The sequence below is a fragment of the Tasmannia lanceolata genome, unplaced genomic scaffold (assembly GCF_043159265.1).
Source record: "Tasmannia lanceolata isolate RefF3 unplaced genomic scaffold, GAP_Taslan_0.1 ptg000002l, whole genome shotgun sequence".
Taxonomy (NCBI): domain Eukaryota; kingdom Viridiplantae; phylum Streptophyta; class Magnoliopsida; order Canellales; family Winteraceae; genus Tasmannia; species Tasmannia lanceolata.
In genome coordinates, this window is record NW_027518679.1 from 27,611,312 (window position 1) to 27,637,375 (window position 26,064).

Below are 26,064 nucleotides of genomic sequence, written 5' to 3' on the forward strand. Positions count from 1 at the left end.
ACCCTGCATAACCTCGCATACAACCAAACCTACAGAATCGCTGACCATCCTAAATAACATTGAGATTGTTGGTTATTTTGTTCCTTGTTAGCCTTTCTTAGTTAAAGAGAACAAATAAATTCTAGAGAACCTTTCATATTTTATTGTTAGCCTATATCGCTTTTGAAAATTCTGCTTGAGTAGCCTATTCGCCTGATTCCTTGAGAGCTCCCCTTATTCTTCTGAAGCTTTGAGTAATGCCTTTAACCATTCGTCAGTGTGCAATGCATTTAATATGTTATAAATCAAATTAATGCTGGGAATCTTAGAAATATATTGGATTGAAACGTTGGGCTCAAGTTCTGAACAATTATGTTTTTCGCTCTGCCTTACCATAATGCAGTATATGTCTCATTTCTGAGTTCTCATAGTAGAAATGGCTTTAGCATTATCATTTTTTTTGAATGGTAGCCAATTTTATTCCATAAAAGAATGGCCGAGATGGTCAATACAAGAAGCAACACAAAGAAAGAAAGAAAAAGAAAATCAAAATACAAAACAAATCAAGGAGGAAGAGAATAAAAAAGCGCCAAAGTTCCCTTTGAAACCCCTTCTTTAGCAAGCCCATCAGTTACCCCTTTAGCGGAACGGTGAATATGCTAATAAATGATAGAGGAAGATCCCACCCAATCTTGCATTTCTTCAAAAAATCTATCAAATCATGGGGTGATTGGGTGAAAGCTTTTAGCCAACGGATAACAATTAGCCTTAGGGAGTCCCATTCAATCACTATTTTATCCATTTGGCCTCTATCTAACAGTTTTATAACTTGATGAATTGCTCTCATCTCGGCCTCATTAGCATCTGCCACCCCTATGGGACCCGCGAAGGCCCAAATCATCTCCCCACGCTCTTTTTCATTCAAGTATAGCAATTGACGTCTATATCATAAGCTATGATTTAGCCGACACTTAGAATTTATTGTTGGCATGTGTCTTGCCGTGTCCGACACGACACACGTGTTCACACACGTCGACACTCCTTTCGACACTTTTAAATGTATTGCCAGGAGTGTTAGAGTTAATGTGCGCGTGTAGACACGTATTTGTGATAATCAATAATTTTGTGTGTATGTACGTGTCACCATTTCTAGATTTTTAGATGTTTCCCTGTCAAATGAAATGATTCTTATCCTATATCGATAACTTATGATTATATACACTTTCTATTTTAGCCGTGCCCCCGTTTCTAAATTTCGAGGGTTTGCTGTATCCTATATACTTTCTATTTTAGCCGTGCCCCCTTTGCTAAATTTCGGGGGTTTGCCGTATCCGACACTTCGTGTCAGTGGTGACATGCGACACTCGTGTCCGTGTCCATAAATCATTGATCATAAGATCTAAAGTTATGACATCTAACAGTCTTTAGCATTATCTACTCTTTTTTTCCATTTTTGGTTTTGGTTTTGTTTTCTGCAGTGTAATTACCTTGTACTCGTTTTCATTTCAGTTTAGCAATCGAACTTGTGATATAGAATTATAGATGTCACATATGCGTGGGTTTAGCAATTGAACTTATGATATAGAATTATAGATGTCACATATGCGTGGGTTTCATCTTCAACTATGCATTATTTTATTAAGGTTCATTTTGTTTTTTTACTGTTGGTTTTTATACTTAGAATTGTTATTTGACCTTTTCATTTTTTCTGCTCTTCCCTTCCTTTTCTTCTCATTGTTATTAATAGGCTTTGGACTAATGTGTATTACTGAATATGTTTTCTGTTTTCTTTGTCTTTCCTGCAGCAAGATTTTTTTCCAAAGCTGATGGACTTGTTTAGGATTTGTGAGGACCTTGAAAATATTGAGAGTCTTCACATGATATTCAAATTGGTCAAGGGCATCAGTCAGTGCTTGTACTTTTTACTATTCTATTCCATTTAATTTTATTATTTTTTCTTGCCTATTATTGTCACTATGTAACATCCTTATTTTTGGTTGTCTGCAGTTTTAATTAATAGCCCTCAGATCTTTGATAAACTATTTGGGGATGAATTCATCTTGGATGTTATTGGCTCCCTTGAGTGTAAGTTCTTTTCTTTTGATTTCGCAATTTATATGCCTTGCTCTTGTTGCATATTTTAAACAAGATTTGTGATGAGTTTTAATTAATAGTCCTCAGATCTTTGATAAACTATTTGGGGGTGAATTCATCATGGATATTATGGGCTCCCTTGAGTGCAGTTGGGTTTTTTATTTTATTTTTTAAATTACACAATTTATATGTCTTGCTCTTGTTATATATTTTGAACTGATTTATGATATCGTGACATACATATTCTACCTTGTGTGGTGGTTGACACGAGAAGATTAGTCTATCGGTTGGATAATGATGCCAATATTTACTGTTGTAGTTTGCATGTCAAGCGACTCATGGTCATCCAGGTGATTTTGCCATTCTTAGCTAACAGTAGTAATTTATACCGGTTCATGTGACATGACATACTATGCACGGTTTTAAATTTCCACCGAAACTGACACGAACAACCTAAATGTTTCTTATTCCATCCCTACCGAAATTGAAACTGAAATGGCGTAAATGTATAAACCAAAATCGTTAGTGTAATAGTGGCATACTATATCAATAAGTATTACATAATTATATTCGTATGAATTGCATGTATTATGTTTAAATATTTATATGAATTACATATAAAATTTGGTATGTACTGAGTTATCAGATATGCGCGACAATGCATATCACTATGCGTTAAATGTTTAAAACCATTATGGATGATTGTCTTGCTTATGTGATGGTTTCTAAATGTGTATTTGTGCTTATTCCTGCATTTCTTGACGTTTCATCTTCAAATTCTATCATTTGCATTTATTTCCATATGTTTCTGTGATTTTACAGGATTTCCACCGAATTTTCCCACTCAAATTTCCAATTGAAACTGAAACGTTTCCGTTTCCATGACGACCAAAACCGAAACCGAAATTTAAAACCTTGATACTATGCAGGAGTCAGGCTGGTCATCTTGGTTCAACTTGCTCGGTTTAATTTCTTTTTCTAGTTTTCATGGACTTGATACTAAATGTTATGCTTCCTATTGCTTGTAGATTTTAGAACAGTAACAACTCGCCTGTTTTTTTTCTTCTGCCAATTACCGACTTTGTTCATAAAATTTTGTTCGTCAACTTATTGGTTTCTACAATGCATCTTAATCTTCTTCAGTCCCACATGAATGCGACCATTTTGCTTTAGGTGATTTAATCTTATTTGTCGCTGTTGGTTGTGTTGCTGATTCACATGCAGCTTTGCATGGTAGCATAGCCACTCGATGCATTAGGCCTTTTGTGGAAGACTGGAAGTTTCCCATTAATCCTGTGAAACAACCAATTACTCCAAAAGCTTAAGCTGTTGGAGATGGTGTTATTTAATCATTTATACTTTACCCCTCATGTGTGGCCCCTCTTTTTAGGGTTGGCCTACACATGGCCCCTCTTTTTGGGCTTTGCCATTACATGTGGATTTTTAATATCAAGGAGTTTTGAACCCAGGACCTTTGCTCTGATACCATTTGAAACAACCAATTACTCCAAAAGCTTAAGCTGTTGGAGATGGCGTTATTTAATCTTTTATACTTCAACAAATCCAATACCATTTTTTGTGGCATTCTGACCTTTGTAATTATCTGGCACTGATGTCACGCAACACTTTTAGTTGTGCAGGAGTGAATGTTTAGCTCTTTCATCTGCATTTTTGGCATTGAACTTTTTAACTTTTACACGCACACAATTCACCTAACATTTATTATGGAAAATGTTGTTGGATTGTACCTCAGTTTTAAATCTCTGTAAATAATAAAAGAATATTTTGTGGCTGCTTCCTGTCCTTTGGGATGTGTGAGCAATTATTAATTTATTATCGACTAGCAATGTGTCCTCGTGATTTTCTGTTGTCTTTTATTGCATGTTGTCTTTCATTTCATCGCTGGGAGGGGGATACGACAAGAGATTCCCTTTGGGATCTGTGGTTTTCATATTTTGGCTTGGATGGTGGCTGATCTGAACTGGGGTAGTACTTGTCACTGTGCTTGGTCTTTCTACAGATAGGAGGGTGGAAATGATTGTTACCATTCCTTCTACATTTTCGCGTAGTGCAGTATATACACTTGGTGTCCCTTGACCATTAATAGTTCTTTATGGGTACATTTCAACCTTACGTACCCTGCCTAACTTTGTAATTGTAGGGAGATGAGGATTTAGAATTTTAGTAATGTTATCTTGTGCTGCACATGGGCATTTTTATCTCGAAATTATTCCTAGACTTCATACCGAGCCAAGATCTGACTTGTCAATTGTCAAATCCATGCCCTACAAGCAAGAAAGAGGGAGGGAAGGTCTTGCGTGAAAAGGTCAAATTGGCGGATCAAGTCACAAGGGAAATAGGCACCCAAGAAAGAGACAACCTTCAAACTAATAATATTCAAAATATTTTCAATATCATATTATTAATGTGTGCATTCCTTTGTGAATCCAGCTCAACATATCGGTAGGCATGAGGATTGGCTTTTCTCAAACCTAGTTCGTCCCAAGGTTTCAAAATTTCGGTTTCTGTATCGGTTTCGGCCTTGGCAGAAATCTAAATTTCGGCTGAAATTTGGTAATTTTTTTCTTGAAGAATCCGAATTTTTAACCGAAATTCACTGTAAGGTAGCCAGAAAGGTTTGGAGCGGTATTCTAGCCAGGTTTGGAATTTATCGGGTATGTCCATCCAAGCTTGTAGATCTTCTGGAAGGGTGGTCGCTGGTTCCTAGGTAGGAAAAGGGAAAAATGTTGTGGAACGTTTCGCTCTTAGCTACCTTTTGGTTCCTTTAGAAAGAAAGAAATTTTAGTCTTTGAAGGTGTTGCCAAGTCTCCTCATTTCTTATTTATTTAAGTGATTGCAACAACTATTGCTTGGGTAAGAGTTATCCCCTCTTTTATGTTCGTTTCGTCCTTCGATCTATGGGAGGGTTGGAGGGAAGTGTGCTTTAGCATGGAGAGGTGCCCTTTGATTGTTCAGGATCGGGAGGCTCTAGCGGAAGGGATGCTTAAGCTAAACTTTGATGGTTCTAGCATGGGGAACCCCGGCCCAACAGGTATGTGTGGTGTTCTATAGACTCTAGTGGTGTTGTCTTTTGGTCCTTTTCTGGGCCCCTTGGGATTGCAGACGCAAATGCGGCAGAGGTTAGAGCCGTTCATCAGGGTATAAAGTATTTGAATAAAGACTGGATGGATCAAGTGATAGTTGAGGGAGACTCCAGGAATGTTATTCGGTGGCTCAGTGAATCGAGTGTCCGTCCATGGAGATTTGCGGAGTTCTTCGACGAGATCCAAGACTGGGTGGAAGGGTTTTCTATCATTTTTAAACATATCAGAAGGTCCGCTAATGGTGTGGCAGATGGACTTGCGAGGGAAGGTGTGGGGAAGCAGGAGTTGGAGATGTTTGATTTCCTTCCCCCTTGATCTCTGTCTTTATTTTGTAGCTTTTTTTTTTTAATGTTTTCTTCCATCTTCTTTCTGTACTCTTCGGTTGACCATTTCGGTCTTCTCTTTTTCTTGAATGGAATTTGCAACCATTTAAAAAAAAAGGCAAAAGCTTTCAATACAATGTATCCTAGTTCAGAATTAAAGAATCCAGTTCAGTTCCCATGAATAGGCCTTCTCCATGGCATCAAAAAAGAAAAAAAGAAAAAAAAAAGTGCAATAGTGTAAGATCAAGTGTATATGTATCTTCATCCTACAATCCTTATCAAATACTTAGATACTCCAACTTTATGAAGGAATGACTTTCATAGGCATTGGGATTTCCGTTAGTGTGATTTGTGGATATTCGAAAGCAACTTTTGATTGTGAGAAACTATGGCGACATGTTCATGCCAACGCTTGCAATGTGTCACATAATTATATTTATATGAATTGCATGTAAAATGTGGTATATGTATTATGTATACATGTTTATATGAAATACATACAAAATGTTGTATGTATTGAATTATGAGACCTGCGTGACCATGCAGTCATTAGGTATTCGATGTTGTTAAACCATTATAGATGATTGTCTTGTTTATGTGATGATTTCTAAGATTATATTTGTGCTTATTCTTACATTTCTTAAAGTTTCATCTTAAAATTTTATCATTTGCATATGTTTGTATACGTTTATGTGATTTTACAGTATTTCCACGGAAATTTTCAACCAAAGACGAAGACGAAACATTTCCATTTTTGTTGCTACTAATACCGAAACCAAAACAGGAATTTAAAATCTTGTTTAAAATCTATTGATTAGAAAACTATCTTTGAATTGAAGAAAGGACACTTCTTGGTTAGAAAATGATAATCCCAATCTCAAGAGTCGAGAAAAACATGCATTTTGTAATGTGATTTGGGAGTGAATATGAACTATTTAGGGGAAGTGAGCACCTTTGTTTTTTGGAGCCACTTACAATGCCTTTGTTTTTGGTTCGTTTTATGTGATTTATTTCTTTTAATAATACCAATAATATTACTCTAATCCTTGCTACATTCTATGAAAAAGAAATGCTTCATAGATATTCTCTATTTTGCATATTTTCTCTGATAGTCTTATATGCAAAGTCTCTCTCATTGTCAGTTCACTGCATTTGAGTTTGTTTACTATGTCTAGTTGCATTCTGATTCGCCACTTCTTCATGGTCCATCTTTGTCTTCACCGGTTCAGAGCTACTTTTTCTAATTTTCTTGTATTTGAATTTATTGGAAATAGTGGGTTGATCTGATAATTACGTAACTTCTAACAGTTTACCTTTTGGCATGAGTTGGGATTGTGTTTTTCTAATTTGGAGAGGCATACCTCGTCCTTCTGTGTATTATATCGAATGATCTTACACATTGTGGTGAGGACCCTGTAGTTGTCAGCCTCATGCGACACTTGTGAACCCCAAAAGTGAGTCTAGACAGTTAAATTTCTGCTATGATTTGATCCTCTGGTGATATGATTAGAAGGTGGATTACTTGGTGTTCAGTTTTCATCCTTGTGTCAGTTTTTACACCTCTCAAGCTTCTGTTAATTCTTTCTCATGTTAGCTGTACTTGGACTTTTGACATTCATAATGAAGTGATGGTGTTGTTGACATTGGCATGGATGGCGTTTCTTTTATTTGTTTTTCTCTCATGAAGGATAAATTCTTTATCTCTATTATTTGTTCTGTCATTTTTTGTTCAGCCTAATGAACCTCAATCTGTTCCCAAGAAATGAACACACCATAACTATTTTGCATTGAATCTGTACGTATATGCAGCAGTTAAGTTACTTACTTTTCTTGTGATTTATATCATGGGATGGAAATATAATGGTTGCTTTTTTTTAATGGCAGCAATAATTGTTGCTATTTTTGTGGTATTTATTATGATGCCAAACAAAAAATATGATGCTAACATTTTCTGCTTTTATCAATATCTAATGCTCTACAGATGATCCCGAGGTTTCTCAAGTCCACCAACATCGTGCTTTCCTAAAAGAGCATGTGGTTTTTAAGGAGGTAGTCTATTATATTTTTTCTCCTTATTGTGAGGTGATTCTCACCAAGTGACATATTGTGCTTATCTTTTTGTAGGCCATCCCCATTAAGGATCCCATAGTATTGTCAAAGATTCATCAAACATACAGAGTTAGTTATATAAAGGTTTGGAAGATTTTATTTGGACTTTTGGGTGATACGATTATTATCTATTTCTTGTGTTGGTGTTCTTAGTATATTCACCCTCCTCGTAGGATGTCATTTTACCACGAGTACTGGACGATGCAACGGTTGCAAATCTCAATTCCATAATTCATGGAAACAATGCCGTTGTAAGATTCTCAACTTCAATTCTTGATTGATTTTATTTTTATCATATTTTAATTTAATATGCTATTTTATTGTAGGTTGTTTCTTCGTTGAAGGATGATAGTACTTTTATTCAAGAACTGTTTGCAAGGATGAAATCTTCCACCACTTCGGCAGAATCAAAGAGGAATTTGGTAATTTTGTGATAGACTTGTAGTTATCTTCATGTCTCAAGTCTCTAAGCTTTGGCTACGTCTTGTCATTGTTGCATCATTTGGTTTTGGACTGGAACCACAAATAATGTGCCACCATGTGCTGGAATAATACTTATTAATTGTCTTTATTATTGCTTGCATGCGGTTCTTCCTTTTGCATCAAATCCTGTCAAATCCCTTATCGTGCTCCAAATTAGAGGGGAGGAATTTGATGTATCATGGCATTGCTACATCATCACTACATGTCACCAGACTTGGCTATACTTTTGAATATCATTCACGAGGCATATTGGCTTCTCCCTTTTGGTGTCATCTAAGAGGACAATGATCTTTCTATGTGGCATTTAAGCATGGTTTTGCAAATGGTTCTTTGAAATTCAGATATTTCTTTGAGAGTGGATCTCAAATGCCTTTTGTTCATTCTTTAACGTAGTCAACATTTGTGCCAAGAACTCTTCTCCTTGCCATTCAATCCAAATTGACCTCGTTCACTATTAGAAGAGTGCTCCCTCTGTTTTTAGTTCTGTTTCGATACACGTTTAAATTTTCTCGTTGGAACGAAGTATACTGATGCTTTGTCCGATGTTCTCGTAAAAGATTTTCCGGACTTATGATCGATTTTTTTTTTTTAATTTAATATTAAAAAAGGTCAAAACAAATACCAAATATTTAGAACAATTTTAGAAACCATTACAACTGCCATATTTAACATATTTTTCAACTTAAAACATCTACCGTAGGCATGCAGTTGGCTCTAAATTGGACTAACTAATATCAAATTTGGTGAAAAATATCAATAAAATTCACCACACATCACCATTTAAAAAAAAAAATCACCATCCATCACAGCAAACACCAACTATAAATATTAACAGCATAAATTAAATTTTAAATTTACCATTAAAAAAAATCAAGTTTTAAATTATTGAAAGTTCTCCTTGGTGTAGAATGTGATGGAGGAAGAGATTGCACAAGAAAATGACCAGAGATCTTTGTTTTCAAGCTTCAGTAGGGTTTTTGAGAAAATATGTGTTTTGCAAAAGTAATAAGTCATGATGTGTTTTTAACTCTCACATTCATTCGAGAGGGTTAAAAGATATCAAATGTCCTTCAAACAGTCGAAGTCAAGAAATGGGATTAAAATTGGAAAATTTGAAACAAATTACAAATTTAGAGTTTTCCAGATTATCAATGTGATTTTGTCCAGAGCAAGGTGTTTTGCTCTGTTTCGTTGGGTACTAACTAAACACAATGAAGCACAACGTCACGCACCTAACCCTAAAGATCATCTTTATTGCATCGCCTGAACGTTATTTTGTTTGCCTTCTTGCCTTTCAAAAAAATAAATTGTTTGTATTCTATAGAAAATTCGTTGGGGCATAACCCTCTTAGCGACGTGCTGCATCGGCTCCCGGATGTAATGTTAAATGAGCAAGGTTCCTTGCACCCGCCGGGGAAGGGGTTGGGGGGGGGGGGGGCGCTAGTCCTGGGCTGTTACTCCCTTAGTGACTCTCCACATCGGCGCCCGGGTGTGGTGAAAAATGAGCAAGGGTCCTCGCACTTTATTGGACGGGTGTGGGGGTAAGGAAGCTAGTCCAAGAGAGTAGGTTTCGTTTAGCCAGTTGGAACATAGGTTCACTAATAGGTCAGCTGAGAGAATTAGTTGATACGTTGAGTAGAAGGAGAGTTAATATAGCTTGCCTTCAGGAGACTAAATTGGTAGGAGAAAAATCTAGAGAAATAGAAAATACGGGATTCAAGATTTGGTATACAGGGAAAGAGAGGAATAAAAATGGTGTAGTGATTATAATAGATAAGAGCCTAATAAATGAGGTTGTAGATGTTAAAAGGAAGGGTGATAGAATTATTCTAATTAAATTAATATGAGGTAAAGAGACGATTAATGTTATTACTGCGTATGCCCCTCAAATAGGATTAAATGATTCTGTCAAGAGGCAATTTTAGGAGGATATGGATGAAGTAGTCCAAGGAATACCACATGGAGAGAAGTTATATATAGGAGGGGATTTAAACGGGCATGTGGGAAGAACTAGTGGAGGTTTTGAGAGGGTTCATGGAGGACTGGGTTTTGACAATAGGAATGAGGCAAGAGAAGGTATTTTGTAGTTTGCAGTGGCATATGATTTGATGTTAACAAATACTTTTTTTAAGAAAAGAGATTCACACTTGATAACCTTTAGCAGTGGCACCAACTGTAGCCAGATAGATTTTATCCTCACTAGAAGAGAGGACATAGCTGCATGTGAAGATTGTAAAGTCATACCCGGGGAGTGTTTAGTCACCCAACATAGGCTGGTGGTGTTGGATATATGCATTAAACGTTGGAAGAGAGAAGATAGAGATGTTAGACATCCAATGACCAGGTGGTGGGATCTCAAAGGGAAAAAAATTAAATATGTTTAAGGATAGACTGCTTAAAGAAGGACCTTTGAGTCGTGACGAAGGGACTAATATTATGTGGAATGTGATGTCTAGTTATATCAGAAAAGTGGCTAGAGAGGTACTTGGAGAATCTAGAGGAAGTAGGCCGCCGTCTAAAGATACGTGGTGGTGGAATGAGGAGATCCAAAATGCGATTATGTCTAAAAGGGAGTGTTATAAATGTTTGCATAAGTGTAGAAATGAGGAAAACATTGAGAAGTATAAATTGGCTAAAAAAGAAGCTCAAAAGGCAGGTAGGGAAGCTAGAGGCAAGGCCTATGAGGATTTGTACCACAGGTTAGGGACGAAAGAGGTTGAAAAAGATGTTTACAAGCTTACTAAGATGAGAGAAAGTAAGAGCAATGACTTGAAATATATAAAATGCGTTAAAGAGAGGTGGAAAAGTTACTTCGATAAGTTGTTTAATGGGGAACCCGTAGCGAATTTGGGAGAACTTGATAACAGTTTTGATGATACCAACCAGAGGTTTGTTCGTAGAATCCGAACATCAGAGGTAAGTGTAGCAACGAAAATATGAAAATAGGTAAGGCTATGGGGCCTGATGGTATTCCTATTGACACTTGGAGATGCTTGGGTGATGTGGGTTTTGGAAGGGAATTGAGTTTTTGGTCTGGGTGTAGTGTAAGGTCTGGTGCAGGAAGAAAGGGTCTTGATTTCTGTTGTTTTTGTTCGACTTTCTGGCTTAGGGCATGTCCTGGCCAGCTTTGTCTGTTTGTATGTAATGGCAGGAGGGACTCCTGGTCCCCAATGTAATTTTAGAGTGTTAATGAAATTTCGTCATCTTTAAAAAAAAGAAGACCAAATTTCACTTTCATTATAGTGATAGCTTTGACGATCTCATGGGTAAAATCACTCCCAAGCTTTAAATTTTTATCCGGCTATGACCTTTGGGAAGGTTGGAGAGAAGTCTGTTATAGCGTGGAATATATGCAGAAAAACTAGTGAAGAGTGGGATCGCCGTCCTCCAGGCTTTGTGAAGTTGAATTTTGATGGTGGGAGTCTTGAGGAAATCCTGGGCCAGCAGGGATTGGTGCCTTGGTGGAGTCTTGAGGAATGAGCTTGGGGTAGTTTTATGGACCTTTGCGGGACCCATTGGGAAGCGGATGCAACTGTGGCAGAAGTGTGTGCAGTTTACCGAGGCTTGAAACTTTTGGTGAGAGATCAGGCTAATAATGTGGTCGTGGAAGAGGATTCCTTGAATGCCATCTGTTGGCTCAAAATTTTGCAGTGTCATCCTTGGAGATTTGATAGGCTTTTCGATGAGATGTTTGATTGGGTGCACTCCTCATTAGTGGTGTTTCATCATGTTCGTCGTTCCGCCAATTCGGTGGCGGATGCCTTAGCCAAGGTTTTAAATTTTGGCCGAAATCCGAAATTTCGGATTTCGCCCAAGACCGAAATCGAAATGGGCGAAATCCGAAATCCTCGAAATGTAACTTATTTCGGTAGAAATTTTGGTAATTTCGCCAAAATTCCAATTAAAAAATTAATTTTTAAATCCTTTACCAAATTTCAACCGAATTTTCGGTCCAAAAACTCGAAATTTCGCACCCCATTACCAAATTTCGGCTGAAATTTCAGTTTCTGTGGGGTCCGAAATTAACCCCGAAACCGAAACTTAAAACCTTGGCCTTAGCTAGAGAAGGAGTGTCTACGGAGTCTTTAGCTTTGTTTTGACTCTTTATCTCCTTGATTTTCATTTGTATTTGTGTTTAGTAGACTCTTCTTTTTCTTCCTTGTTTGTAGTTTGACCATCTCGGTCCTTTAGTTTGATTTTGAAATAAAATTGGCTGTCATTAAAAAAAAAAATCATAATTTAAGTAATAGTTGATGAACGAAAGACAAATTCATAGTAAACAAATAAAAGCTACTTTTGATTGGGAGGAGGATTATTTAGTTTCATTATTTAAATTTCTTAGAAAAATCATCTTGAAATTGGAAAAACTCTATATATATTTCATATGGGGCGAGGAGAAAACTAAGAAACTAAATCACTCGATTGAGTAGAAGGATGTCTCAACCAAAACTAAGGGAGGGATGAAAATTTGGGATATCAAGATGAAGAATAATAACACACTTTGGGGAAATGGTTATGTAGGTTTGGACAAGGAAAAAATGCCTGATAGCACATAATCGATTAGGATTAATAGGAGGTAGGATGGGGTGGAAGGCAGTGTAGGAAGTAGGTACCCTTTTAGGAAAGGTCTTGTTATGGTGGTCCATTTGTTCTTTAGAATCATTACTAGGATTAGGTTTAGAGTGGGTGTGGGGAAGGGCCGGGGCATTAGTTTTTGCAAAGACCTTTGGTTAGGGAAGTTGCATTTATGCCATACTTTTTTCAAACCTTTACCGTTTACTTTCTCTTAGAGGGGTGAGTGTAAAATATTGTTAGGAGTGGAAGGGTAAGATTGTTTGGTCTCTTCTTTATAGGAGAAATCTTAAATATGTGGACTATGCATCTTCATTTCCTTTCGTATACTGTTAGAAGAAGTGCACATTCTTTCTTTTGATCTTGATTAGCGAATTCGGATAGTAGGACCCCGAGGTGCTCAGTTAAAACTTTTCTCTATTCTTCGCTTGTCAGTGAAGGATCATTTATCCCCTCTTGCTCATGTTGGAGATGTTTATCACCGCTTCTTAGGTTATTAGTGGATGACTTTACCAGCCCTTTATTACATCGTCATAGCCTTTATGATTGGAGGGGCGAAATCCATCATGTTTTGGTACCACACGAGTCTGCTCTAGATCTATAGGGCATTCTTTTTATTAGAGAGTGGGCCCTTTTGGAAACAAGGGTAAAATTATTTGTAGAGTGGCAAAATGAGAGGGTTTTTAAGCATAACTCTGTCTGATAGAAGACTAATGATTTATGAAAATTTTCATTATATGATGGGCTAGTATGCCGTAGATCTTCTGGGGATTCTTAGCTGAGAATATTCGTATAAGTTGAAAGGTGGTTGCCATGAGTAATGTACCTACATCAAGATTGGAGCCTGGATAGTGCCCGATGGGAGCCCTCATGGTAGTTTTGTTTAGATGGAGTAGGTAGAGTATTTAGAGATTCTAGTGAAATTAATATAATCTTACTATGGGCCAGTTGGAAACCGATTCAATTGAAATGGACTCAAGAGTCCTCCTCGATGATCTTTTCATCTTCAGGGAGGAACTGCGCAATTTGTTGGTTGTTGACTGGGATTCAAAGAATGTGATTGGGTGGATAAGAATTTAAGAGACTTTCCGGGGCTGTTGATATTAGTGAAATTCATTTTGGAAATATTTCACATCATTCAGGAAATCCGTTCATTATTTTATAATATTCAAAGATCGGCAATGAATTGGTGGATGGTGTAGCTAGAGGGTGTGGAAAGGGATATATTGACTATTGGAGGTTTGTTTCCATTGTAGTATAGGTTAGCAGTAAGGGTTGCAACTTGGGCGGGCTCAACCCGAACCCGGCGGGTTCAACCCGGAAAAAACTCGGGTTGGGTTGAGTTCAAGTCGGGTTTGGGTTGGGTTTTCTCAACCCGGGTTGAGTTCGGGTTCGGGTTGAGGGCTTGGGCAACCCGACCCGAGTTCAACCCGAATTTTTTAATAATTTTTTTAGTCTTTAAGCTTAAAATCTCGGGTTGAACTCGGGTTGGATCGGGTTCGGGTTGGCAAAAAGGGCTGCTTGGGTCGGGTCGGGTTGGAACTCGGGTCGGGTCGGGTTCGGGTTGAGTAAATGGTTGCTCGGGTTTGGTTCGGGTTGGCCTCAACCTGAACCCGACTCGCCCGAGTTGCACCCCTAGTTAGCACTACATGATTTTTTTTATATATTTCTTTTCTTTCCTGGCATGTAGTCCCATCCTTGCATCTTGTTTTGCTTCAATAATTTTTTTTCATTAATCGATGAAACAAAAACAGGTAAGCGTTTGCACTTTCACATGTACAAGATATTTGTAAAAACTTATAAACCTGCAAATTTGCAAGTTGCACTCAAGATGATGTGGACAAATATTGAAGCTGCTTATATGCAAAATTATAAAATAATTGTAGTTACGTTGCAAAAGAATGTAATCTTATAAGATTTAGAATTATTTGTGGAGCAGTTTTTTACTAATAAGTTTTTTCATTCCCCCAATAGTTGAATAAGTGTTTCTTTTGGTGATTTATTTATTCTTTATCTGGTATTTTTTTGAGAACTGATTCTGTACAAACCTTTTCTCAAACAGGTTTTATTTTTGCAAGAGTTCTGCAGTTTAACCAAGAGCCTGCAGTTGGTCCAGCAATTGCGACTATTTCGGTATGTGATTATTGTAGTTACCTGATTTGGCTTTGATGTAGTTTTTGGTTATCAGTACATAGAAACTGATCTTTAGAACCCTTCCAAAAAAGAAAAAGAAACCGATCTTTAGAATTTGTTATGGCTATATGTGAAAATTTTGACTCTTACCTTGCTTTAAAGGGTGAAAATTCGGGCAAGGGCCAATACATAATTAATTTGCTTTCCCAAGAACATGACATATTTTGTTCACCCCTTCATACATCGTAAGGATTCTCCCAATCGGGCCCGGGACCCCAAGAAGGCAGGTTTGATAACCCCTTCATGCCCCGTAAAGATTCTCCCAAATCCAGTTGGCCTGGGTCGCCAATGTCAGAACCCTAAAAAATCAACTTGGTAGTACTCGATGGCAGGGGGCCCATCAAGGGGAAGGACCTCTTTACTTACATATCTCGATCTCCAAAAATTCGTGCCTTAGGTAGGAGCATGAAACTCGCTCAAAGACCTCAGAGGCCAAGGTTGAACATTCCTTTTTTTTATCATGAACATGGGATTAATCCTACCATTGAAGAAAATCCTCTCCTTCCATAACGACGAAAAATGCCGGGGAAGCAGAAACTCCACAACAATTTTCTCCCAAACGAATCATAAATAAAGTCCATGCCTCCAAGAGATCCGCCTACTATCTAGGCATAACCAATGTGACGCCAAACAGAGAGAAGTAAAGTTCCACAAGGACCTAGCCTCCATGCAATGGATGAGAAGATAATCCCCAAAATTCGCATCGACATAGCACAAGGAGCAATGGTTGGTTTTGCCCTTTTCCATTTCAAATTTTTTTTTTTTTCCATTTCAAAAAAAAAGGAGCAATGGTTGACAATTGCACGCAGCACACCTAGGATGGATGAGGTGATCCAATGTTAGAATTTTGCCCAAACAGGTACTCCATCAAAAGTCGATCATCTGGGATGTAGAAAGAATAGACCACAACCTGAAAGAAGGAAAATCTCGAGAACCTCTTGACAACATCTTCGAATACATGGACTTCATTGAGAACTCACCAAATGACCATTTTGGGATGCGCCTATCGGATTTAAATCTCATGATGCAAATGACATTGAGCTTACCTACCAAAATCGAAACCGAAATGACCTAAATGCATAAACCAAAATCATTAGTGTAATAGTGGTATACTATATCAATATGTATTACATAATTATATTTATATGAATGTCATATAAAATGTGATGCATGCATTATGTATAAATATTTGTATGAATTGCATGTGAAATTTGGTATAAATTAAATTATTAGACTTGTGCGACAATGCATGCCCCTAGGTGTTCAATGCTTTTAAACCATTGCGGACGGTTTTCTTGCTTATGTGATTTGTTTCTAAATGTTTATTTGTGCTTATTAAGTTTCATTCTATCATTTGCATATGTTTCCTATATTTTTGACAAGATTTCCACCAAAATTTCCAACCGAAACCAAAACGTTTCCGTTTCCGTGGCGACCGAAACCGAAATTTGAACCCTTGGTAAATCGAGCACAAGTCACCGGGAGGTACAACAGAGAGTGGCTATCCACCACTGAATACTCTGTCAATTTTGTTCGATGTTGAAAGATTACGTCTCCACTATCTAGGGGTGTAAACGAGCCGAGCCGAGCTTGGCCAGGCTCGACTCGGCTTGTTAAGCTCAAAAGCCAGGCTCGGGTCGGCTCGGCTCGGGTCGGCTCGGTCAGGCTCGCGAGCGGCTCGCGAGCCTTATCGAGCTTGAATTATATTAATTTTACACCCCTCATTTTCCCTTGACAGCCCTATCTAGTGTTTTTTTATTACTCTTTTTACACTAGGGGGGTGGTCCAAGTAACAAATGGGGTCCAAAAAAGAAGTGACATATTTTGCCTCCCCCTTTCACTCACTAGACAACCCTTTTAGTGTATATATTAATATATAATATATATATTTAAATATATTAAATTCTTAACGAGCCTTAACGAGCCGAGCCGAGCCTGGCCTAACTCGGGCTCGGCTCGGCTCGTTAAGGATTCGAGCCGAGCTCGAGCCGAGCTCTAGCGAGCTTCCGAGCCCGAGCCAAAATTGACACCCTTACCACTATCCCTAAGCACCCTCCAATATAGGCCCGCCACACGTCTCCCAAAGAGATACCATGTATTTTAAGCTATATTGCCTTGAGAGTAGGATGCAGTTTATACCTTTGTTGTCCTTTCGGCTAAGATCAAGAATAGGATGCAATGAAATCAATATCTCACTGCCACAATCCTTATGCTGAGATGCCTCCTAACTCCTTTCTTCCCAAGGCCTGGAAGGTCGCTGACTTTTTTTTATCATCTTTATTGATGCTAAAGAAAGTCTATCCCGGAGATCTAGCCTTGTCATTTCAAGAACTAATCTTTGGATTTTGGAGTTTATTACTTGTGAAGTATGGCAGCTGGATACTTGTAGCAGCCTCGAGTACCAGTGCCGATATGATAACATGAAGAGGTATGGAATGTGTCATAGACACAACATACACCATATCCAATTGTTCTCACAATATGTCTAGAATAGTCATATTGATATTCATATAATGAAAAATACAAAATTATAAAAAGGTAAATCCTTGTATCTTGTTATGTTGGATATTACTATAACTTTTTTTTTGAATGGCAATGGAGGAAAATTCATTAAAGAAAGGACCGAGATGGTCGAATACAACAAACAAGGAGATACAAAAAGATGGACAGAAATACAAGAATAAAATGGGGAGAAAGACTCCAAGACCATAATAGGTCAAGGAGGTAAGAAATCAAACTGCCAAAGGGACTCCATTTGTACCCCTTCCCTAGCAAGCCTATCCGCCACCCCATTCGTCGATCTCCTTACGTGATGAAATGAAATGGATGAATGACCCACAATGTCCTTGATTTCGTCAAAAAAACTCCGCAATTCTCCAAGGGAAAACATGGAATCTGCTCATCCTACGAATAACGTTAAGGGAGTCCCCTTCAATCATCACTTGATCCAGGTTCACCCCCTGTAGAAGCTTAATTCCTTGGTGGACTGCGCATACCTCCACTTCATTTGAATCTGCCACCCCGACTGGGCCTGCAAAAGCCCAATTCACATCACCCCCTTCATCTCTAAGAACTCCCCCAATACCTGCCGGACCTGGATTACCGACGTTTGATCCATCAACATTGAGCTTTAGTAATCCTTCAGGCAGAGGCTCCCAATTCTGCACTACCGAAGCCTTTGACTCTGAACTTTCGCACACCTCCCTCCAACCATGCCACAAGTCAAGGGCAGAGACAAATTTGAATCTTGGAAGGATTTTTACCCTTGGAACCATATTTGCCAACTATGAAACCTTAGTTGGATATTACTATAACTATTAACATTCCTGTAAGCTAACCATCTTTTTAGTAATTTTAGATTTTCAAAATTGGAATATCATGGGATAAAACCATATTTGCCAAAGGGGAAGCAAGTGGGAGCGGGAAGTGAGGAATCTAGAAAGAGAAAATGTGACAAGTGAAAATTTCTAAGTATTGTGGGAAGCGTCATCAAAAGTCAACATAAAACATATAGTAAGCCTCGTTAAAAGCAAACAAGAAGCATCTAGGAATAGATAGGGTTATAGTAGGTTACGAAGGAAGGGTTAATGTAAGTTAGGGTTACATACAGTAAAGATGACTCAATTGATTAGAATTACAAATTTTATGGATCTATAATTTATTAAAAAATAATAAATTTATTAAAAATGAAACATGTAGATTTAATGTTATGTTTTTGGGAAAGATTGACATAAGTTTTATTTCAAACTTAAGTTGAGATTTTAAGTTTTAAATACACTTAATCGGCATCATCAAAGGAAGAAAATACTCTTTTAGGAAAATAATAATAATAACCTAACGCTAATGCACTGACCAAACAAAGATAGACTTTTTTCGGTGCGTGCCAATATCACTCTTCTTTTTGACTTTACTCTTCCCTCCCAGCAAAAGAGCCTTTGTCGGCTTAGAAACAATTCCCTCGACAAGCGCTGGTTAAAAGGCTAAACAAGTACTGTGCGCTTAATTAAGGGGAAGCGTGTAGGAAGCATGCTTCCTCTAAATTTGGGAGGGGAAAAGAATTTAGCTTCCGGAGCGGGTAGTTAGTATGGAAGTTCGAAATCGGATGGGTGTGGTTGAGGATAGACAGGAATCGGATTCAAGGTTGGTGGTCTTTCTGGAATCTGAAGAAGATAAAGTCGTTCCTTCTGAGGAAATGGATGAGCTGCTGGCAATAGGAGATGTTTTCAAAATAGGTTTTGATGATAATCTGGAAGCCACTAAAAATTTCTTTCGTTCTATGGCTATTAGGGACCTGAAGGAGCGAAGAGAAGTTGGAAAGGATGATGGGGATAAGGGGGCCGATGGTAGTAACCCTGAATGAAAGGCCTTCCGGCCCCGGGGGAAAAAAAAGAAAAAAAAAAAGAAAAAAAGAGGAGACAGAAAAGAGGTAGGAAAAGAGAAAAAGAACTAGGAGGAAAGAAAGAGGAGGAAAAAGAGAGAGGAAAAATATAAATATAGAGGAGGAACAGAAAAAGAATAGATACAGAAATGAAGAAGAAAGGAAAAAGAACTAATTAAGAAAATTTAAGCCTGGACTGTGCCTCTTGGTGGTAGTTTGTTTTGCTTCTAATTTGAGGGTTTTATTGAAGCTTTAGAATTAGGGATTGTAGGTCTTTGAAGGATGAATTCCTTTTGCTTTACCCCAGGAATCTATCGTCAAAATAGCATTGTGAATGACTTGTTGTTATCCATAAATTACTTTTTCATAGCCTTATCTTGAGAGATTCGTTCTTTCGCTAAGGTCTCTTGTCTGGATATTTTAGCTTTGCTATTCCTTTTGGGAGTCTTTTAGTTCTGGAGTGCTGGAGTTTTAGGAGGCAGATTTTGGTAGTTTCAGATGCTTCAATCAGCTTGAAAGTCCAAGAGGGTGCTGGTTAGGAGTTCCCAGGTTGCTGGTTAGGAGTTAGTTGTAGTCTCAACAGGTACAAGTGATAGCTACACACGCTTGCTAGAAAGATGTAAAGAATGCAATCTACAAATTAGAGAATAGGAATGCTTACACTCTACTATAACTGTTGGTTTTTGGTTACCTTTGAATTGGTCTCGGGTATACCCGTTCCAATTCACTTTAATATTTTGTATTGCACACTGGGAGTCCTGGTCCCGATTGCTATCTGAATATTAATGAAATATGTCACTTTTCAAAAAAAAGAAAAAAGGAAGCTTCCGGTAACTATGGATAAAAATAAATTTAACAGAGGAAATGTAAAAGAATTCATATAGTAATGTAGTTGGCCAATATTCCGATTTACCAAATGTCGGTTTTTAAACGCCCATCAGCTGTTGTGTATAGAATTGAGCAAATTCAAATGCAGTTCCTATGGGGGGTACTGACGACAAACATGGTATTCCATTAGTAAAGTGGGAGGATGTGTGCAAGATAATTAAAGGTGGAGGTTTAGGGATAAAGAGAGTTAAGGAACCAAATATTGCTTTTTTGGATAAATGGTTATGGAGATTTGGTGAGGAAGCCTCTTCTCTTTTGGTGAGGGTCATTGAAAGTAAGTATGGTGCTACTCCGGGAATTAGTCTTCAGGTGACAACTCCATAGTCCAAGGAGTAACCATTTGGAGAGACATTATGAAATTTAATCATCTGTTCTCAATTGGAGTTAAGTTCAGGGTGTATTCGGGTGACAGAATCCGATTTTGGCATGATGTATGGTGCTCGGCTAGACCTCTAAAAGAGATGTTGTCAGATTTATTTGTAGTGTCTTCGGCCAAGGATAGTTTTGTAAAGGAAAATATGGAAAGGAGTAATGGCTGTGTAGTTTGGAATCCGCAGGTCAGAAGGAATTTCTTTGACCGTGAGTTACCATTACTTGAAGGGGGTTACATAAAGAGGACGGGAAAGACAAAAGATGGATCTGGAATACATCCGGCGAATTCACAATCAAGTCTTTCTATCATCATCTAGTGACTAGTCTGGCGTCCTCCAGGGAGGCTAGAGTGTGGACTATATCGATCCCTCTTAGAGTCGGCACATTTGGATGGGCAACCCTAAATGAAAGAATCCAAACGGTAGACTTTCTTAGAACTATGTCACAAATATCTCTGGTATTTTCAAAATATCGTGTTTTTATCACGACATTTTGATAAAAAGACAAAATCTCAAAATAATCCCGTTATTTTAAAAATATAGCGATATTTCATTTTTATTGATATTATCGTGATATTTATAATTTATTATTTTTCTTAAATTTTTTATATTTATATATATTTTTAAATAATTTTATTTTTATCATTTTTCCCGATATAAACCCAAAAAAATAAAAATAAAAATAAATTTCCGAGACCGATATTTGTGACATAGTCATAGAAAAGGGAAGATCCTTATTATTGATCATTGCGCTCTTTGCATAGAGGCGGGGGAATCCGTCAGTCACTTATTCATCTATTGCAAGTTCGCTAGAGACATGTGGGGCAAGTTGATAAGTAGATTTCGTATATCTTGGGTTTTTTTTTAATCTCTTCTAGATTTTCTACTAGGGTGGAGGGCTCTAACCCGTGGATAGGAAGAGGCAAAATTCTCGGGTATGTTTCTTTCCTTGCCACTCTATGGGTCATTTGGAAGGAAAGAAATGCTAGGGTTTTCAAAGCTATAAGTCCAAGAACTCGTCATACTTATTCCTCAAAGTGATTGCTTTAACTATTTCATGGGTAAAATCACTCGCCTTATTCAAGTTTGAGTTTGCACCTTTGGGAAAGGTGGAAGGACATTTGTGTTAATGTGGAGAGGAAATGGTTCAAAATTGGATGCCCCCTCCGCCGGGTTCTTTAAAGCTGAACTTTGAGCTTGGGGAATCCTGATCCAGCAGGAGTTGGGGGAGTTCTTAGAAATGAGTATTGAGCGGTTCTTTGGGCTTTTGCAGGGCCTATTGGGACGCCTGACGCTTCAGAGGCAGAGGTGTGAAAAGTATATGAAGGTCTGGAGCTGGTTAAGAAAAACAACCTTGATAATGTAGTGATAGAAAGAGACTCATCAAATGTTATTAGTTGGCTTAAAGGTGTTCACAAAGCTCCCTGGAGATTTGATAGGTTATTCGATGAGATGTTTGATTGGGTGAGGCCCATGGAGGTTGCGTTTAATCATGTTCAACGATATGCTAATCAGGTGGCTGACAGTTTAGCTAGAGAATGAGTCTTCAAGGATTCTCTAGCTCTCTTTGGTTTTCTCCCGCTGCTATCTTTTCTATTGTAGTCTTTTTCATGCTGTTCTATTTTCTTATTGTCGTTGTATCTTCATATTGTCTTTGTATCTTGACCATCTCGGTCCTTTCTATTAATCTTGTTGGCTTCCATTTTTGAAAAAAAATAAAATTGTAGATTGAAGAAAACCCTTGTTTTTAAACTAGATTTTACTGCATTTGAAACTCCAATAACTTTCAGAAACAAATGTTAGTGGAAACTATAAATCATTCATGGCTTAATCATTTTCTAAGTTATAACTGTTAAGTTTTCTATTTATTTATTTTTTTGTGTCCATTTCATTTCTCTTGGTATGCAACGACCTCTCTATTTTCAGTGTCCGAGTATGGAAAATACCAATTGATATAACCACTCCCATTATCCATGTTTGTATCCATATCTGTATTCGGGCATCACAGTTTGTGATGTATGATGTTGGGAAGGTATTTTTTTTTTTGAACAATAAAATGAAACATTGTTGAGAAGGTATTAGATTCAATTTTGTGCAAAATGTCACATTTATGAAAATTTCTTCAATCCTTTAAAAAGATGAAAATTTCTTCAAATATGTTGATCATTGGCCTCTTATTGTCCATGTTCTAAAATTATATATGCCCACAGGGATCTTGTGAACGAAGGCATCTTTGACATCATCACTGATGTATTGCAGAGTCAAGATAAAAGGCTTGTATTAACTGGGTAATTGAATTTTCTTTCAGATTCTTTTAGATTTTTCTTTAAATTTATGCTTGGAAGTTTCTGGCATTGGGACTTATGCTTTTGTTAGTTCTCAATTTAATTGTCTCAAAAACATAATCTGGCCATCTACTGGGAATGCAGGACAGACATCCTTATTCTTTTCCTTAACCAAGATCCGAACCTTCTTAGGACATATGTCATTCAACAGGAAGGCAATACCCTTCTTGGGCTTCTGGTATGCAAGTTGATGGATCTGTTATCATGTCTTAATTTACATGCAGTAAATATGCACCCTTAGTCTCAGTTTCCAATTCAGTTGTTTTCATTTTTTCACCAAGTCACTAACTAATTTGAGCCTTTCTGTTGGAATTGTTTTACCTTGTGTACACTCCCATACTTTTCACTGTTATGCTTGTCTCTCTGAGTTCTTTGCATCCAGTCCAAGATGCATTGCCTTTTATAAATAGCATACACTTGTTAGTTGTGAATTTTTAATATCAATGGATGTATTAATTGGCGGAGTTCCATTTGCAGGTTAAGGGGATGATAACAGACTTTGGGGAGGACATGCATTGCCAGTTTCTTGAAATTATCCGCATTTTGTTGGACTCATACACATTATCTGGATCACAGGTGCGCTGGATTATAATTTACTTAATTAATAATTTCCTTTCTCGACTTTCCCATGTTGAATGATTATGCTTGGAATGAACTTTTTCTAATATGTTCTTACTCAGTGCACAATGTCTTTGCTTGATTGCTCATTTTTATGGTTTGTTATAGTATATGCCATGCCTTAAGGTAATTGCACAATGTCTTTGCTGGATTGCTCTTTTTTTTATGGTTTGTTTTGTTAGATGCCATGCCTTCAGATAACAAAGAAGAAACATATAACTTATGCATGGGGTATATTAGCACACTGAGATTCTTTTTACCTGCCTATTCGCGGCTAGATTTACATCCAGTTACTTTATGAAGTATGTTGAACATGTCATACGCAACTATTAATCATTTCGGGCTATAAACTGACACAAAAGACATCGGTCAACAAGTGGGCGTTGTCATGTATGAATACTGAATCAGTTCGTTTAATGGAAGAACGACCATTATTGCACTTTGTCTGAGCTTGGTTTATAGTGTTTGTAATGCCTGATTTGTCTCTTTGCTTTTTAAGGAGATATTATCAGCTAGTATTTCATCCAATTGTGGTGGGATGAAGTATCATCAATACTGTAACCTTTGACATTTTGTCACAGGGTAACAATTGGGCTCACTTGATTTCCTTTAAAAGCCCAAAGGAGGCTCAAGCAGGCCATGGGAAAATAATGAACCTTCAAGAAGTCTATAATTGTGTAGAAGACTTAAAAGACTTGGAACTTGGAAGCATGTAGATATTTTTAGAGATTGTAGAAATTTCTAGTGTTCTTGTAGAACCTTCTTAAAGACAAGAGGGGAGAGTTCTAGGAAGTCTAGAAGTCTCTAGGTTGGTCCTTGACCGTTGGATGATTTCTTTGTGGCATGATCAATGTTGTTTAAATAAGTCGAGGAAGCTTATAAGTAGGTGAAACCTCCTCATTTGCAAATCACCTCTGATTCTCGTAACTTGCAAGCATTCCTACTCGAGAGCATGCACGTCCTTCCATTCACTCTTGCGTGTTTCCTTTGTGTGAGTCTATTTCCTACTTACTGTGTTCCAACTTAGGCCACCTGGTGTTAGGCTAATTCGGGGCTAACATTGAAGTGTTACGAGTGCCGCACTGCTTGCATTTTGAAATTTCAAATTTAGAGGTCCTTGCCTTTTCTAGTTTTTGCATATCTCTGAAAGAGGAGAAAGGGGTGATGGCTTTCAATGAAAAGTTAGTGACCACAAAAATTTTGTTTATTTTCCTTTTGGATCTTTTACATACACTTTGTTAGAACTGCTCAAATTCTATAGTAATGGTATTTTTGTCATTGTGACCTCTCAGCTGTTTGAATCTTACAAATTGATCTTGGTTGTGTGATATTATGTCCATATGAAGATAATCTCATCCAGTTAAGATGACTCCACAAAATCTCTCTCTCTCTCTCTCTATATATATATATATATATATATATATATATATACTTTAGTGGTAGGTTTTTCATGGTATTAGAGCCCATTCAGAGCATTCACTTTCTTCACAAAGGTACTTATAATCCTCATCTCATCTACATCTTTCTTCTTCGTAAATTATCTTCACCCATACCCTAAGTCCCTTCTCATAACTTGTTTCATTCCACTCAAACCTAAAAAATCTCGATCTTTTATTTTCTTTAATTTTCTTCTTGCCATTCCTCTTTATCTTTGGTATAGCTTTCCCATTGTTACCAAAAGCTCCCATTTTGGATTGGAAGCTAATTCTTCTTGCTTCCCAATTTTAATGAAGTGTGCTTCCAAAACTCTTTCTCTTAAATAAGAGTATGCTTCCTATTTAGGTGATTATTTTTTTCCTAAAAGAGTGTTTTCCCCTTTTGGTATTGCCAAAAGAGTATCTAGAAATGGAGTGCATTTAAAACTTAAAATCTCATCTTAAGATTCGAATAAAATCTCATCTTAAAATCTAAATGAATGAAACATCGAGCTTGTAAAAGTAAAACTATTAACATCTAAGTCTTGTAATTCTATTCAAACATGAAGTCATCTTTAACCACCTGTAACCCTAACTTACATTTACCGGTTCTCCCTAACCTATTGTAAGCCTATCTCTTTCTATATGTTATCCATTCGCTTATAATGAGGCTTATTACATGCTTCATGTTTACTTCCCATAATGCTTCCTACACTTTACTTCTTTACTTTCCTCATTTTTAAAACCCACACATTTGCTTCCTATGGTTTCTCGTTTTTAAAACCCTCACTTATCATTTCCGTTTGTCGCTTTCCACATCACTTCTCGCATTCTCTTCCCACTGTTGCAACTATGATTTCACTCAAATTCTAGTCCCTTCTATCCCTTTGCTAACTTAAGCCTCACTCAAAGGGAGGTGCTTGTTAGTGCATAGCTTTTCTTTTAAAATTTTTAGGGTCACCTTTTGTCACTTAAAACGTGGTCATTTTACCACCTCAACTTAGAAGTAAGTGCATTTTTGCGTAAACCCCGCAAAAAATTCCAAACCCCACAAAAATAATTTGAAAATTTCCAAACCCTAGCCCCCCAGTCAAATTGTAGGATGCCCCCGTATATCATCACTTCACTTTCACACCTTTTACTCCCCATGTTTATCTTTCTATCCTTCTTTCATCACTTTCTCTTTTCTAGG

The 26,064-nt window shown here is 37.4% G+C and overlaps 1 protein-coding gene across 1 annotated transcript in view; it reads left to right on the forward strand.

Moving 5' to 3' along the window:
• LOC143851645 (uncharacterized) overlaps positions 1 to 26,064 on the forward strand; it is a 65,037-nt gene that overhangs the window by 20,504 nt on the left and 18,469 nt on the right. The window contains exons 9-18 of the mRNA XM_077361157.1: positions 1,785 to 1,884; positions 1,987 to 2,064; positions 7,482 to 7,549; positions 7,625 to 7,693; positions 7,783 to 7,860; positions 7,936 to 8,031; positions 14,727 to 14,797; positions 22,705 to 22,782; positions 22,924 to 23,017; positions 23,317 to 23,415. Of these exons, the coding sequence (XP_077217272.1) occupies positions 1,785 to 1,884; positions 1,987 to 2,064; positions 7,482 to 7,549; positions 7,625 to 7,693; positions 7,783 to 7,860; positions 7,936 to 8,031; positions 14,727 to 14,797; positions 22,705 to 22,782; positions 22,924 to 23,017; positions 23,317 to 23,415 (831 nt within the window). The remainder of the gene's footprint in view (positions 1 to 1,784; positions 1,885 to 1,986; positions 2,065 to 7,481; positions 7,550 to 7,624; positions 7,694 to 7,782; positions 7,861 to 7,935; positions 8,032 to 14,726; positions 14,798 to 22,704; positions 22,783 to 22,923; positions 23,018 to 23,316; positions 23,416 to 26,064) is intronic.